General features: G+C 48.4%; 1 protein-coding gene across 2 annotated transcripts in view; it reads right to left on the bottom strand.

The window, feature by feature from the left end:
• Positions 1–17,204, bottom strand: part of IQCA1 (IQ motif containing with AAA domain 1) — a 137,128-nt gene that overhangs the window by 108,548 nt on the left and 11,376 nt on the right. For both annotated transcript variants that reach the window (XM_029933556.1, XM_029933557.1), the window contains 3 exons: positions 15,297–15,416; positions 11,676–11,867; positions 8,918–8,989 (listed from right to left, as the gene is read on the bottom strand). In XM_029933556.1, coding sequence (XP_029789416.1) covers positions 8,918–8,989; positions 11,676–11,867; positions 15,297–15,416 — 384 coding nt within the window. The remainder of the gene's footprint in view (positions 1–8,917; positions 8,990–11,675; positions 11,868–15,296; positions 15,417–17,204) is intronic.

Genomic DNA, 17,204 nt, shown 5'->3' with positions numbered 1-17,204 from the left:
GGGGGGCACTTGTGGGGAGAAGCACTGGGTGTTATATGGAAACCAATTTGACAATAAACTATTAAAAAAAATAAATAAAGTTCACTGTTTCCACGAGGAGGTTAAAATAGATCTGTGCCCAAATTTCTTTGTCTGTGATCAACGTGGAGAATCGTTGTGAAGTCTTGCGTTAATTTTCTGATTCTCTATCAACCAATCACACGACCTTGCTTTACCGTCCGTTACATTGTTCCTCTGGTGATTTGCAGCAGATTTCTTCCATAGATGCATATGTACAAAATGCATTTTTAGCTGCCCTTTCCCCCTTTTATCTCTACAAATGAAACAATGCGTAGGTGGCTCTGATTTGGGCCCTGGCAATCGCTCTAGAACTCTCCAGTGTGTTCAGTCACCTTCCTGCCCTCCCGTGATCTCTGAGCCTAGCAGAGGAGTCGCTCAGCCCTCATGGGGTTTTTGTACCGACCCCGGCAGCATGTGCTCTGTGCTGAGCGTTCTTCCTCTCCACTCCCTTACTGGCGTCCACGTCCACCTGGAGGTACACATGAGGGTGTGACGATCCCATTGTACAGATGAGGCCCCCGAGGATCCTCCCTAAGTGGTCTTCCCAAGACATTATGATGAAGAAGCCGGCGGGAAGGCTTCCCGATTCCTCCCGTTCTGTTCCTCCCATGACACCATGCTGCGCCGGGAATGCGTGTGTGTTCATGCATGTTTCTTGATATAGACTTTGTCTGACAAAAATACATTTGGGGTCATTTGTAGCTTCTTTCTCTAGTTGCTTGTGAATTCAAAGGTTATAATATATTTAGGTCCGATGTTAATGAGCAGCTTTTCCTTTGGGCTAAGACATCTTTTCCTCGTTAACAACTTTGGTCATAAGGAATTCAAATTTGTTAACTCACCGCATAAACAGCAACTCATTTAAAAATAAATTACAAATATTAAAGGGAAATAGAGAACATGATAATATAGTATGTATTGAAATGCATCAGCTGTAGAATAATGCATCTTAATGAAGGCTTCCCGTGTGAATAAACCATTATATTTACAAGCTTTCCACACTTAATGACCCGGAACCGTAGAGCGAAACCTACGTTTATAGCAAGGTCCTCTGTCAGCAAAAACATACATATTAATAATTGCTGTTGCCGTAAACACGGGATGTCTGGTGATGCTTCCCGGGTTTGTGGGAAAATAGGACTCCACGGTCCATTAACTTAAAATGCTTATCTAATGTTTGATGGGCTTTGTCTTTAAAAATCCTTGTTCAAATTAGTCAGATAAAATGGACATTTGTCCAAATGAAAATCTGTTCAATTTATCAGTCACAAAAACACTTGCAGCAAGTGATTGAATGTTGGCAACTTTCTCCGGAAGCTCATTGTCTCGGGGGGGTTCGCTTGGTTTTGGTGCCTCGTTGTCTCTGAAGGCGAAGTTGGGAGAGGTTGGGGGAAGGGGACGCTTCCATTCTGAGCCAATGGCCATTCCGTGAAATCTCCTGCTGTCGACAATGCGGAGATTAATTAGCTCCAGCGCCTCCTGAACGCAGCGTGTGCTGGTGTTCATTAGGAAGCATCTAGAGGCGGGCTCAGTCGGCTCCCCGCTCCCTTTCACGCTGGGGAGGAAAATGCTCTTTAGATGGTCCATTTCAAGATGGTGTGTGCGTGCTCCTTAGTTCATGAAAATAAGCCATTTTGTTCCGTCATTTCATTTCAGGGTAATAGACCTATATTTATGTGTGTGTGTACAAATACACCTACTTATAAAGATGAACCCAGCAGAAGCAGTGGAATAAAATTCTACGCAGACCCATTGCCAACAGCTGTCCCTTGCCCTCTGCTTGAGTAGTTATGGGTGGTAGGGCCTTATTTCAGGACGCCACAGTTTTAGTGCGCACTAAACTATTAGATAATAAAAAATTTTCTAGCTCGTTAAGCCCAACTTCTAAAAATCGTTTAGCAGATTTAAGATTTGCTTCATTAGGAGCTGGGCTAGGACAGTCAAGTTGAGTTTACAACTGATAAGTGATATAAACTTAATTTGCCACGTTTTTGTCCTATTTTCTTCAAATACATATATTTTTTTCTTAAGAGAGAGAGAGAGAGAGAGCAAGCACAGGTTGGGGAGAGGAACAGAGAGAGAGAGAGAGAGAGAGAGAATCTCAAGCAGGCTCCATGCTCAGCATAGAGAGCAATGCAGGGCTCAATCCCGTGACCCTGGGATCATGACCTGAGCAGAAATTGAGAGTCAGACCCTTAACCAACTGAGCTGCCCAGGTGACCTTCTTAAAATATTTTTAACACAAACACTTCGATGCCACTTACAGGTTGTGAGGCACTATTGTAAGTGATTTACAAATACTAATTTATTCCTCCCAAATAACCTTCTGAGTAGGTGGCATTATTATCTTCATTATACAGGAGGAAACGGAGGCATGGAAGGTCAAGGAGCTCGCCCAGGGTCACACAGCCATTGAGTGGCAGTCTGGGGCTTTGGCCCAAGTCATCTCCTTCTGGCACCTCTGCTCCTGCCCTCTGTGCTTAGCTGGGTCTCTCCACTCATAAGTTTCCCCCAGCTTAACCCATTTTTCTCTGAAAATGTTTTTTTTTATGGGTACGATAGATCATACTTTAAAAAATGCGCATTTGTGGTTTTGGTAGATATTGCTGATCCTTCTCACAAAGACGCTGCAAGATTTACTGTTCTGACAACAGTGGACGACACAGCCTACCTTTCCGTACTTTGCCAGCATGGTGATGTGAACCCTTTGGCTCGCGGCTAACTTAAGGAGGTAAAAAAAAGCGGACCATTTAGTAAGCATTTTTGAATCTTGAATGACGTGAACATCTAAACCCACGATACTAAGTTATTTGAAGAGAAGCAACAGCTAACGCTCACATAGTGTTTCCTGGGTGCTATCTGTGAGACACTATTCTAAATGCTTGCCAGATGGCACCTTCCTTAGGAGTTAACACAGATCTACCAGCGAGGTGCTACGGTCGTCTCCATTTCGTGTATGAGGAAATCTGGCGCCCAGAAGTCAAGCCACTCGCTGGAAGTCCTCACAGCCAGGAAGCAGTAGAACTGGGGTCTGAACACGGGCGGGCTGGCTCTGGGGCTCATGGCATTCCCACTCTACCTGCCGTGTTAACAGACTGGGCAACAGGCCCAAATCTAAGCAGAGGAGGACAAATGTGCCAACCCAGGATGTAGGTTAAGAAATCCTGGGATCAGGGGTCACCTGGGAGGCTCAGTCGGTTAAGTGTCCAACTTCAGCTCAGGTCATGCTCTCACGGTGTGGGAGTTTGAGCCCCACATCAGGCTTTATGCTGACAGCTCAGAGCCTGGAGCCTGCTTCCAAGTCTGTGTCTCCCTCTCTCTCTGTCCTGCCCCATTCATGCTCTGTCCCTTTCTCTTTCAAAAATAAATAAATATTAAAAAAATTTAAAAAAAAAATCCTGGGATCAGGTGACGAAGGAAGGATAAAGAAGAGAATTCTTTTTGTCCTGTGATTTCTGATGGTCTGGAACAAGAGTAAAGCAGAATTAAAAGAGTAACAACTTAATACCAAACTAAAGGTTCCTGAGTAAGTGGATTATAAAATGCCATTTAGCAGAAATGGTGTCCTCCCTCAAGCTCTGATCTCTGCTCAGCCCAAGAGCCTTTCCCGTGCGCCTGACTCAGGGTCACTGCGTTCCCCGGTCTGTGAACTTTCTTTCTGGTGCATCACACGCAACATGTGTGGTGTGTGGGCAGTACTCACACTCCCCCTGCAGCCACGTGGGGCGGCTGCAGGGGGAGTGTGATCTGATCCGTAGCTGCTGCTGCTGCTCAGACTCCGACCCCGTGGGCTGCTCCAACACCACTGCTTTCGGAGATCTTACTTTTAACCGACTAATTTCAAGTTCATAAATCTGAGTGGCAAGTAACAAAGGCCAGGAGAGTCTGTATTTTGAAATTGGTGGAGTGTGTATTTTATTCGGCAACTTATTTTGGGACGTGCTGTGTTTCGTTGCATAGACAAGTTACCACACTTCTTCATGACTCTGTTATCGTGACAACGCACCGTACTTTTCCAAGACGATTCACGTGGCCGCCATTCCTCAAAGGCGTGTGCTACCCAGGCTGTAGGTCAGGGTCTTTACTGGAATCTCTCTGTGAACAGGTGGCAGCATCCTGCTCTTACAGAAGATAGCGAGGGGGGCCTCTCGCTCAAAGACCTCCCACAGCCCCCGTGGCAGAGCTGGGCGCACACGTGGGCCGCCCAGACACCTGTCTCCGCCAATATGGCGGAGCAAACCCTTTACAGCGGGTGTCTCGAGACACGCTCATCTTAAGGTGCTGCCTCCGCAGGGACAGCTCTTTTGTCTTTAAGAAGTAAAATAAAACTAAAACTAGCAAAACAAAACTCCACGGATCATGACAAATCTGTTTTATTTTCCTTCTGAGAACAGATTTCTGGAAACAAACGTCATTTGAAGCCAACTGTAATGAATAGTATATATGAGCAAGCCGGACGACATGGGTTTTGGTTGGAACTAAAGTTGTGACCACAAAGAGCACTTCCTTTCGACCCTTCGCTCGTTTCGGCTCTGAGAGCAGATCCTAGGGAAGAGCCCAGGCCCACAGAGGGCTCCGAAGTACCATAGCCAAGGGGGGCCTCGGAGGGGGCTGCGCTTCAGGACCTCACTGGGCGCCCAAGCTCCAACTTCAGATTGTTATTTATTAATTATTTTTTTTAAATGTTTTTACTTGTTTTTGAGAGAGAGAGAGAGAGAGAGAGACAGCATGAGCAGGGGAGGGTCAGAGAGAGAGGGAGACACAGAATCTGATGACAGGCTCAAGGCTCTGAGCTAGCTGTCAGCACAGAGCCCGACGCAGGGCTCAAACCCACGAACTGTGAGATTATAACTTGAGCCGAAGGCCGACGCTTAACTGAATGAGCGCCCCCAGGCGCCCCTATTTGTTTATTTAAGTATTTATTTATTTATTTTGAGAGAGAGACAGAGAGAGCAGGCAGAGGAGGGGCAGAGAGAGCAGGGGAGACACAGAATCCAAAGCAGGCTCCAGGCTCCAGGCTCCAGGCTCCTAGCTGTCAGCCCAGAGCCCGACGCGGGGCTCTAACTCACAAATCGCGAGTGCATGACCAGAGCTGAAACCAAGAGTCAGACGCTTAACCGACTGAGCCACCCAGGTGTCTCGGGTTATTTGCTAATAAGGAAGACCAAATTGACCAACACATAATTTACAACACAGCTTGTGTGATGTTAGGATCCGAAGGTGAGCAGGGTCTCACGGTGCTCTGAGGACTCAGCTGACTCATTTCAAAGTGACAGCTCTTCCTCTTTAACAACTGCCCCTCAGTGTTACTGTAATGAAAACATTGCCAGCTCCAGGGCAACATAAAATATATGATGGCATGACCACACGACAAATTATTTCAAGGGGATCCACAGAATGAAATATATTACCTTCATTAATTTTCCTTCCACTTGGTCCACCCCATTGGCTCTGCCAATTAAAATAAGCGCACATGAGTTTTTAGAGTGCTATTTATTTTCTTTTGTAGATTTTAGAATATAAATATTTAAAATGGCAATATCAAAAAAATTATATGACAATGGTCAAGGAAACATTTGGTCACGAAAGGAAGGCATAATGATGTCTCCTGATTTAATTCTGGTTTCAGTTACGAAATTCCTGGAAATAGCCCAAGCTTCCCCAAACCTACAAATACTGTTCTGATCAGATAAGTCAACAGTTTATTCACTGGCGTGATGTAACAAAGTGAAATAATGGAAAAATGGAAGTTTACAATGAGCGGACAATATCTTCATTAGTGATAGAGTGGAAAATATACTCAATTGAAAACATTTCTTGGATTTGGGATAATGGATTTTTATGGTTATCAGCCAGAGGACAGAAGATACCATTCTTTTAAAAATTGAATCCATATATTTCTCAATGGTGTAAAGTTTCAGTAGAACACATACTATGAGGAGGAGACATACTTGGGGGGGAAAAAAAGGCAAACCAGAGAAAGTCACATTTAACACAAAACAGACAAGTTGGTCTATTTATATTATCCAAATCCTGTACTGCTGAAAAATTAATACAGACTTCTTTGATTTGAGCTGAGCAGATATACACTCCAAAGTGAGACAGAAAAGTGACGGCAGTAAACGCCTAATTCTGTCTTTGTGTGCTATCAGTGTAAGCAATTAAGACCCTGGGATGAAAAAGAGGGCGGGGCTACTCCCAGCTTCCGGCATGCGACATGCAGTAGACACTCAGTACATGCGCGCTGAATTAAATTCAAAGGAAATGGTGGAACCAAACTGCTAACGTGAAGTTTCACATCAAACTGAGATGATCTTAGATTGAATCTTCTGATGGCCAGTTGAGCTGGGAAAGTACAAAGTTGGGGTTAGCCATTGTTTCTATCGCAATATCTTACACGTGGGTGCCTCTTCGGTGGCGGGGAGAGAGAAAGAGATTACATTATTGTTCCTCTCCCCATCCATAGGCGCCCGACGATGTGGAGATCTTAGGAGAAAAAAAATTGATATGATTCTACGGCCACTTGATTTCATTTTAAATGTGTACTTTTTCCCAGTAAATGAAGCAAAGTTTAAGCATGTTGGAAAATAGAATTGCAGACAGAAAAAAATCTCTTCCAACGTCCCCACATTTAAAAAATGAATGTTAGTAAACATGGTATCTTCTCTCTTTCTTTTGCAAGTGCATAAATGTGTGTATGTATTTAGTTGAAATCATATTATGTGTTTAATTCCAAACCTTGATTTTTTTACTTTGAGCACTTTCATGTCATCAAAAATCATAAACATGGTTCTCAAGGGTGACATATTACTGCATTAATGTAGGTCCACTAGAAGTAATTTAACTACGTCCTTACTCTGAATCAGTTTTATCCCCAATTTGTCATTATTAAAAGGAACACTGGAGGAGACTTCCATGTGCATAAATCTCTATTTCGGATGGTTTCCTCAAGACAGAAATAGAACGTGTGGAGGGGGGACAGGATGTAAACATCCTAACCATCCTGCACTTTGCTCACCGATGGAGTCAATGTAACTCATGGTGTCCCTCCCACCCTGGTCAATAATTACAGCTTGAAAAAACTTTTTTTTTTGCATATAAGATAGAAACAACTTAGTCTATTTCACCAATTCTTTTCCTTTTTAATGTTTATTTATTTATTTTGAAGGGGGGGGCAGGGCAGAGAGAGAGAGAGAGAATCCCAGGCAGGCTCCACACTGTCAGCACAGAGCCTGACGTGGGGCTCAAACCCACAAACAGTGAGGTCATGGCCTGAGCCGAAAACAAGAGTTGGATGCCCAATTGGCTAAGCCACCCAGGTGCCCATCAATCTACAAGTTTAAAGGTATCCTGATATGAATATTTACATATTGTAAATTTTGCTCACATTCTTTTTTTTTTAAGAAAAGAAATTGCAAGGGTCAGGATTACTGAGCAAACAGTTTTACTTTTTAATGTCTATTTATTTTTGAGAGAGTGAGAGAGAGAGAGACAGCACAAGTAGGGGAAGAGCAGAGAGAGAGGGAGACACAGAATCTGAAGCAGCTCCAGGCCACAAGCTGTCAGCACAGAGCCCGACGTGGGACTCAAACTCATGAACTGCAAGATCATGATCTGAGCCGATTCAGATGCTTAACCGACTGAGCCCCCCAGGCGCTCCTGTGCTTTAATGTTTGCAGTGAGACCAACTGTCCTCAGGAGGGTGGGCGTGCACATCAGCCCTGGTTGGCGTCCCCACACTGCCCCCGCCGCTGGGTCACTGCCCAGACCGGGCACCGCCATTGCGGTTCTCTTTTCTTAACAGAGATTTTTAAAAACAGCGGAAGTGCACTGCCAGGCTGGATCTTCCTCTCCATCCCTCTCCCGCGCCCCCACTGGTCTTCGCTGCCTCCCTGTGGGGCTCCCGAGCTCCCCACCCCCGTTCCTTTCCTACACGTCCAACTCCATCTTCGCACCTGCATCTCACAGGGCCCAAATGAACCCCGGGACTTGGAAAACTTTTCTGGCATTCGTTGCCTGATCAGTTTATCTAGGGTTTTGTTGTTTCTTTTTTTTTTTTACCTCTTTGGTCAGTTTTGATCTTTGTACTTCCCTAGATCATCTTCTCTGTTCAGTATTTTCTAGTTTATTACCTTAGTCACTGATGATACTATCTAATAGGTGTTTTTTAAAAAGCTAATTGGTATCTGTGGTTATTTGTATTTGTGTTTTCCGTTCTTCTTTCAGCCTCACTAGAGCTTAGTGCATGATTACCATGTTCAAAGACTCAGCCACAGTATCTACCAATGTTTTCATCCCGGCATCAAACATGGAGCGCTGGAGTAGTCCTGCTGTCAGCCAACACGTGTGGCAGGGGGGTTCACCCACCTGGGCCTCAGATGACAGCCCGGAGCCGTGTGAGACCCCGGCCAGAAGACTCCTGACCCGAGGAAACTGAGCTGATGGGTGTGTGCTAAGGCGGCTAAGCTGTGGTCGTCTTGTTACGCAGCGATGGGTAACTAATACACAACCCTTCAGCTGAGTCAGCCACCCCCCGGGGTCTCCCCCAGAAGCCAGCTTGCTCGGTGCAAACCCATTCTCTTGAGCACACACACTAACAGAGCCCAGTGCAGACGTCATGCAGGCATGGCCATTGGTGAGCAAGTCGTAGCTTGTTTCCACATCTGGAACCGTCCCCAGATGTGTAAGCGCACACGCTGCTCTGTCCAGACCCCCCTGGCACGCTTCCCTACAGCGCGGGCGATTCCATTCTCTTAAGTCACTGTCATTTATATTTTTTCCTCTCTTCCCACGAAAACTCTCTAAGACATAAGTCCCAAGGAAGCCACATGCATATCCTGCTTGTAAGGGAACTTACCATACCCAGGAACATCATCTCATCCTCTCTCTGCTTTTTGGTTTTCTTATATTGACGGAAACCTCGCCAGACCTAAAAACAAATCAATGGTTACTTGTCTAATACATTAAAAAAACATAAACTACACCCAAAACGCTGCCCTACCCTTTCTCCAGTTTCAAGGCTGTGTGCATGTGTGTTGATGGAATATTTTTTCTTCCGTGATCCCAGGCCAAACATTTAAAGAAGGAACAAATCACAGAAATGGCCTCCTCGCTGCCTGAGCACCCGATGGTGGACCAGAGCCACCCTGTCGAGCAGGGGGCGCTGGGCACAGTCCTGTTCACCCATGGCCTGGACGGGACCCACGCTGGCCCAAGACCCTGGAAGCCAATCTCCAGCCGCACAGCCCGCCTGCCGGCCCAGACTGCCTCCCGCTCCCAGAATGGCTGTCATCCCCAAGGCGACGGACACCAGGCGCCGGCGAGGGTGTGGGGGAGAGGGAGCCTCCCGCCCTGCTGGTGGGAACGCAGACCAGGTGGCCACTGGGGGTACAGCAGGGGGTCCTCACATTAAAAACAGAACTACCCTATACCCCAGCGACCCCACTTCTGGCCACACAGCTGAAGGAAATGAAGTCACTGTCTCGAAGAGAGACGTTCACCCTGATGTTCATCCACAATGGTTATGGCGGTTGATGGATGAATGGATAAAAAAGGTGGCACATGGTATAGACACACGATGGAATACTATTCAGCTAAAAAGCAGAAGGAGATCTGGGGCGCCTGGGTGGTTCAGTAGGTTGAACATCCGACTTCGGCTCAGGTCATGATCTCACGGCTCGTGAGTTCGAGCCCCGTGTTGGGGTTGACAGCTCAGAGCCTGGAGCCTGCTTCGGATTCTGTATCTCTCCCTCGCTCCGCTCTTGCTCTGTCTTTCTGTCTCTCTCTCTCAAGATAAATAAACATATAGAAAAATTAAAAAAAAGAAGGAAATCCTGACCTTTGTGACAACGCGCATGAATTTTGAGGAGGACATGCTAAGTGAAGGAAGACACAGGGAGAAAGAAACTTCTTTATGATCTCACTTGCACGTGCAATCTAAAAATACCAAACCTACAGAAACAGGTTTCTGGTGGTCTGGGTCTCTGAGTAGGTTTGGGATCGCCAGGGGCCGGGAGGTGAGGAAAATGCGTGAAAGTGGCCAGATAACTTCCAGTTACCAGATGAATGAGCTCACCTCACTCAACAACGCGGTGGTGCGTCTGCAAGATCGGTGTGACGTGCTCTCACTATCGGGAACTGGTAATTATGCTGGCGATGGATGTGTTAATTACGCCCACGGTGATAATCACTTTGCAACATATACGCTCACATCACGACTTCGTACAGCGTAAAGGTACACACTGCTTTCTGTCAAGTGCATCGCAATAAAGCTGGGGGAGGGAGAGAAGCAAGGGCTTCTAACTCTCACTAGTGAGAGTCCTCCACCTGGGTTTCTTCAAGAGAAACTTCCAGATTGCAGGAGTGCGGGGCTAGATCTAAGGGTGGCACTTTACAGTTTTAAAAAGAAAAATGTCCACCCTAATGGGGGGAGTAGAACACGGTCACGTGCAGGACCGATGCGCCTCACGCTCTGCACGCAGCTGCTGTGCGGAGCTTCCTCAGAGAACCGGACAGAGAACATCCTGTTAGCGCCCCTGCGCCCTCTGCCCTCCCCCATCCAGACCCCGGAAGGGAGGGCTCCTGACCCTCCGCCTGGGGTCTGGGTCCTCACGCTCCCCTTGTCTCTCATCTCATTCTAATTCGCCTCAGGTTGTCACCTTCCGCGTTTACCATAAGCAAACTTAGCTTCTATTTGGAAAAAGATCCCGATAGACCCACCCAACAAAGGAGCGGGGTGCATCAGGCCCACCTCAGAAAGGAACATCGGGGCACCCGGGTGGCTCAGCTGGTTAAGTGTCTGACTCTTGATTTCAGCTCTGGTCATGATCTCATGGTTCATGGGATGGAGCCCTGCATTGGGCTCTGGGTTCACCACAGAGAGCCTGCTTGGGATTTTCTCCTCCCCCCCCTCCTGCCCCTCCCCTGCTCTCTCCCTGTGTCTCTCACAATAAATTTATAAACATCTGGGTCACCTGCGTAGCTCAGTCACTTAAGCTCATGAGCTCATGGTTCGTGAATTCAAGCCCTGCGTCAGGCTCTGTGCTGACAGCTCAGAGACTGGAGCCTGCTGTGGATTCTGCATCTCCCTCTCTCTCTGACCTTCCCCCACTTGTGCTGGCTCTCTTTCTCTCAAAAATAAACATTAAAAAATTAAAAATAAATAAATAAATTAATAAACATTTAAAGGAACCCTGATGTTCTGGTCAATGGCACCGTGAGAGGCACACGTTCCCATGGGCAGAGGGGTTGACCTTTGCTCCCCTTCTGTGATCACGTCTGTGTCCAGGCACACTTTTAAAAATTCATTAGGGATGTAGATCCTCACTGAATGTCTAGCAACCCTCTTTCCAACAATGATCAGTGATCTTTAAAAATATTTGAATATAGTGCCCTGCATGTTGTAACTATTTATACTACAATTAAGAAACAAAACATGACCAAGCTTACTTCACGGGTTCCCCAGGGAAAGATAATAAATCTTTCCAGAATTTGAAATCCAGTTCTCTTCAAGGTAGGGCTTTGGAGTTTGGGTTCCAGAGGTCCCCCAGACCCTGGCGTGCATTTCTAGCGGAGTCGCGTCACCCACCCCGGCTCCGTGAGCACCACGCCCGCACCTTCTGGATCTGCAGCGCTGCGGCCTCCAGATCCACTACTTTCTCGCTGAGGATCTTGGCTTGCTTTGCTCTGTATTCTTGACGAAAGATCTGCTTCATGAACATGGCCCGGAGGCGACCCTGCCGCGCCCTCTCAGCGACCTGGATTAACTTAACGGCCTCTTCCAGGGGCATACTCTTCACAGAGGATTTCTGCAAAAACATTCAAGACAAATCAATGTTTTTTTAATTTTTTAAGTGTTTTTTTTAAATTTATTTTTGAGACACAGAGAGAGCGTGAGCAGGGGAAGGTCAGAGAGAGAGGGAGACACAGAATTCGAAGCAGCTCCAGGCTCTGAGCTGTCAGCACAGAGCCTGACCCGGGGCTCGAACCCACGAACGGTGAGATCATGACCTGAGCTGAAGCTGGACGTTTAACCGACTGAGCCCCCAGGAGCCCTAAGGCAAGTCAGTGTTTAAACATGGTAACCATGATGCTGGGAGCCTCTCACACTTACTGCTAACACAACGTTGCTGGAAGTTCCCCGACTCGATCAGGAGTCTGGGAGTTGTCTCACTCATTAAGTACGTGGGTTTTGATAATGCGCCACGCTCACACCTGGTCCCATATTTTTAAGGACCCCATAACCTTTCCTCCACCATTCCGAACAGAGTACTGATTCATTCCACAGTATTTTAGGTTGGCAGCGAATTATACCAGGAATGCCAATCAAATGGAGTCAATAAAACTCAAAATCGCTATCAGTGTTTGATTAACTTAATAGTAGAAACATATAAATTAAAAACACATCTGTAATACGAGAACTTGAAATGCAAAATGCACATGGCATAAAATGCTGACTTAGAAACCAACTACAGGATGATCTAGGAAATATGAGTAATGTTAAAATCATTTTAGGAGTATTTGATTTGCATATGCAATGTCTTCTAGTCCCTACAAGTCTGCATTTCAAAACCTCCAGACGGGATGGGAAGTTCATGACTGGAGAAACCTCAGGGCTCCTGCAGGAGGAGGCTGCTGTGACGTTGGGTGGGGAACAGCAGGTGAGGGGCTGAGCCAGTTCCTGAGGAGGGTCCGAAGCAAGGCTGCGGGGCACCCAGAGCCCCTCGTCAGCTCTGAGTGGGCGCAGGGGTGAGGCTCTCCACTGTCCTTGGGGCGAAGGAGAAGCTGGGCACGTGGCCTGGCTTGGGTGGAGCCTCACGCAGGGACAGAAGCAGAAGGGAGAAGCCTTTTGTATCTGAAAAACACCCAATCGTGGGCTGAATCATTGCTCAGGTCTCAGAGGGCAGGGCAGCTGCCTGATCAGGACGCCGAGTCAGACCCTGAGGTCCCAAGTGTGGGGTGCTCCGATTCACCCCCGGGGCCACTGTTTCCCAGGACGGTCTCTTCTCTGTGTAATGACTGTGTGTGTGTGTGTGTGCAGGGGGAGCTGTGCCCAGGAAGGAGCAAGGGGTGGGAAGGGGCATCCCCTTAGGCCCCACAGAAACCAGATGCTTTTCTTAGATCTCCTCAGCAAATTCACAAAGCAGCCTCCGAGACAGTACTGTTGTGGCCGCTCGTGAGTTAAGAAGGCAGAGCCTCACGGGAGGAAAATAACTCGCACAAGCCCCCATGGTGAGTAGGGGTGGAGCCACTTTGAGCCAAGCGCTCGGCGTGGAGCCTCGGCGGCGGGGAGCGAGCTTTCTGACACCTCAGCACCTCAGCTGTGCAGGGAGCACACGTTTGCAATAACGCACTTGGCACGCGAGAGCAGAATGAGTGCCGCTCTGGTCGAACTGGGCGAGGTCTGCACGTCACGTGAGCAGAGAGCAGGTGTCTGCAAACATTGGTGATTATCCTGCTTATTTCCTTTAGGCATCCTCGCTCTGAAAATCACTGCAACCCTTACGGATACTTCTGGTTTTTATTTAGCTTATTGTCAAGTTGGTTTCCATACAACACCCAATGCTCTTCCACAAGTGCCCTCCTCCATGCCCATCACCCCCCTTCCACTCCCCCCTCCCCCTTCAGCCCTCAGTCTGTTCTCAGTATTCAAGAGTCTCTCATGATTCGCCTCCCTCCCTCTCCCTAACTCTCTTTCCTTCTTTCCCCTCCCCCATGGTCCTCTGTTAGGTTTCTCCTGTTAGACCTATGAGACCTATGAGTGACAACATATAGTATCTGTCCTTCTCCGCCGGACTTACTTCACTCGGCCATTCCTTACAAATACTTCTGAGGGTCTGAGTGGTCTATTCAATATGACAAAGACTTCTGAACCTTCATGGAGGGCCCGAGCAACAGTAAATACGAAGCATGAAAAATGGGGGACTGGATGGTAACGTCGGTCTCTGAAAATCTTTCTTGGGATATGTATTACCTGTGTCTTCAGGAAAGAGGCAGTGTCAGGTGGAAATGGGGTCTAGTGAGGTCTAGCGGGCTGGTGCTGGGAGAGAAAGCTCTCTGCTGTCCACCCCGCACAAGTGAAGGGGGACAGGAGGAGAAGCAGGAGAAGGAGCAAGGAGGAGCCCTTAGGGTCCTACTGTGGGGTGTGCTGCCATCTCCCTTGCTTCCGCTGTAGAGAGCGCTCAGTGAACTCTGCACGGCTCCTCAGTGCTCTGTGCCGGGACCCTTCGGGGGGAGCTGGATGGCGCTGAGTGCTCCTTCTGAGTGATGCACGGGCTGAAGGCACCCACAGGTGCGAGGACGGCTAGATGGCCCCCGGTCAAAAAGCCTGGGACCGGCCTCCAGGAAGGCGCGGTGTAGAGGAAGGGCCAGTCACTGAAGGGAGATGAGGAGGGAGGAGGGGCAGTCTTGGGTTCGCGGGGTCAGGGTTTGGGAGGGCTGCTACACGGAGCCGAACGAATGAGCAGGGTTACGATGGGCTGAGAGGCAGGGAGAAGCGCAAGCCGCCTTGCAGCACGCAGCGCGGCCGTGAACGCGAGAGCCCGGAGCCGCCTCACCGAGCATGTCACCCGCCTGCTCCCCGGGCAGGCGGGCGGGCCGCATCCTTCTGGCTCCCCGCCGCCGTTCTGGGGTGCTCAGAATCTCCGGGGTGCCGTGACCCAGGCTGACCACCCCCGACGCCAAGCCCGCAGGCTCTGGTGTCCCCTGTGCCCTGGGCCGCACCTGCAGCCTCGGAGCCCTGAACTGTCCCAGTCTGGACAGCCAACTGCCGCCTCCCTGCTTGGGCCGTGACCAGCCAGGGGCGCGAGGCCCTGCTCCGCGACACAGCCAGGGTCACTGAAACGCGTACGCGGACCGGCCAGAAGGCGGCTACGGCCTTGCCACGTGGAGGGGTCTGAAGTGACAAGTCTGCCTAGTAGGCTTTCTTAGCAATCATTTCCTGTGAAAGCATTCAGCTTCTGACTCCAGGGTTCGGTGAACCTGAGATGCAAAATTACAGAGTCAGTGATCTGCTCAGCCTCAGAGACACGGACTCTACCATGTTCTGATCTCTGTTTCTAAGTTCTGGAGAAATAATGGTTACGAATCGTCAACAACACATGCTGAAGGATAGCGCGGGGGTGGGCGCTCCTCCCCTCGCGCTGATGGACCCGGTCCGGCTCTCACACAGCCAGGAGCCACGGGGAGAGCAGGTTTCACAGGTTCTGGAACGATGGTGGGTCAAATCGCGTACCAACCTTTTCATCCACATCTAATCTGGAGTCGGCTAGGATCTGCGCCAGGATTCTCTCTCTTCCTTTGATTACTTCCAACTTCTCCTTCAAAAAATACTTGGGGATGGGGATGTCTAGTTGTTGCTAGAGAAGAGAAAAAATAAGCAAAAGGGCACATTTGTCACAATTTAAAAAAAAAAATTTTTTTTTAATGTTTTATTTATGTTTGATACAGAGAGAGACAGAGCACGAGAGGGGGAGGGGCAGAGAGAGAAGGAGACACAGAACCGGAAGCAGGCTCCAGGCCCTGAGCTAGCTGTCAGCACAGAGCCTGATGCGGGGCTCGAACCCACGAACGTGAGATCTGACCTGAGCCAAAGTGGGAGGCTTAACCGATTGAGCCACCCAGGCGCCCCTCATTTGTCACAATTTAAGGACACAATTCAAATCCATCTAAATATATAGTAAGGACTGGACAACAAAGAGACACATTTTCCCTCCCCTCCTCAAGTAAGAGGGGATGAGGCCAGCGGCTTAAAGACATTTATTACTGCTAAGGAGACACAAATTAAGTCATAAAGAAGAATCATCAACGTGGCCCTTATTTTAATCATTATGTAAAACTTAAGCATTCATATCAATTAATTCATAGTTAACTAATGACAACTGAATGAATTTCTTTAAAGAAATAGAATATCATCTCAAAGAGATCTTTGAATTAAATCTCATAATTTATCATCAGCATCATTAACTGTTTGCCTGTAAATGATCACATTTGGTTTGACTTTTACCTAAACTACCCTAAATTACAAAAATTATTGGCAAAGTTCATTTGCTTCAATAGGAAACTCATTTTATATGCAATAAATATACACTTCTGTGTTTCCCTTGTGCATTGACCAATTATTTCAGTTAATGGAGGTCACGTGAATATTTAGCAGCTCAAGTTCAACAATCAGAAGGGGAGAAGTGCCATTCAGGGTCTGACGTGGGCCCTTGGCCACCCCCAACGAGAAACACTGTGCCAGGCCCTTTCAGACACTCCTGGCTGCCCTCTGGCAGACCAGCTGTCTGGGCAAAGCTTCGGTTCTGGTCCTCAGGGTCAGCGCCTCTCTTCCCAATTCTGGCCTGACTCTACACCCTCCCCCCCAACCAGGGGGTTCGGACCAGGCCTTCCTTCAAGAAGCATGGTAACAGAAAGGGGTGTCGTTTTTAGACCTGCTGAGATGGTATCAACTCATACCAGATGGCAGTTGCTTTTGAAACCAAACTTTTCGTTGCCGAATGGAATTTTGGGGTGAACTGAAAGTGTGTTTCCAGAACCCAGTGAGTGAGTGTGGCCTGGGGATGCAGGGCAGTCAGAGGAGGGGATCACACTTTTGCTTAACGTGGAGATTTTACTTATTAGTGAGTGTGTTAAAATGTTGTCCTTCTCCAACGTTTAAGACGGCGCGTCACTGGCGCGGCTCCTGGCGGGCCATCACGGGGAGCCCTCGGTGAGGGAACAGAGCAGCGGCGAGTGAAAGAGAAGGGAACACGAAACAGGCGCTCGGGCTGCTGCCGGGGCTCCATCCACAGGACGTCTTACGTCCGCCCCGGGTTCTTCGGGGCGTCCCATTCTCGAAGGGGAATCAAGGCACGTCTTGTGGCAGAGAAACCCCCCCCCCCTCTCCTGCGTGTCTCTCTGTCTTAGCGGCCGATTGGGACGGCTCCTTACAGAACAGAAACTCTTCTGGGGCGTAGAGCCAAAGGGGACGTTGACAGACGGATTTGGGGCTTCGTGGACCCGGGGCGGGAACGCAGCTCAGAGGCTGTCATCCATCAGCAGGGGTGTGTCCAGGGATGAAAACGCTCTGCATTCACTCTTTTTCCTCTTGGTGGGGGGAGGGATCTCTTTTGTTCTCTCTCTCTCTCTCTCTCTCTCTCTCTCTC

Source organism: Suricata suricatta, chromosome 3 (assembly GCF_006229205.1).
Source record: "Suricata suricatta isolate VVHF042 chromosome 3, meerkat_22Aug2017_6uvM2_HiC, whole genome shotgun sequence".
In the NCBI taxonomy this organism is placed as follows: Eukaryota; Metazoa; Chordata; class Mammalia; order Carnivora; family Herpestidae; genus Suricata; species Suricata suricatta.
Note: the sequence above shows the minus strand (reverse complement) of the source record. Positions and strands in the feature narration are given on the sequence as shown.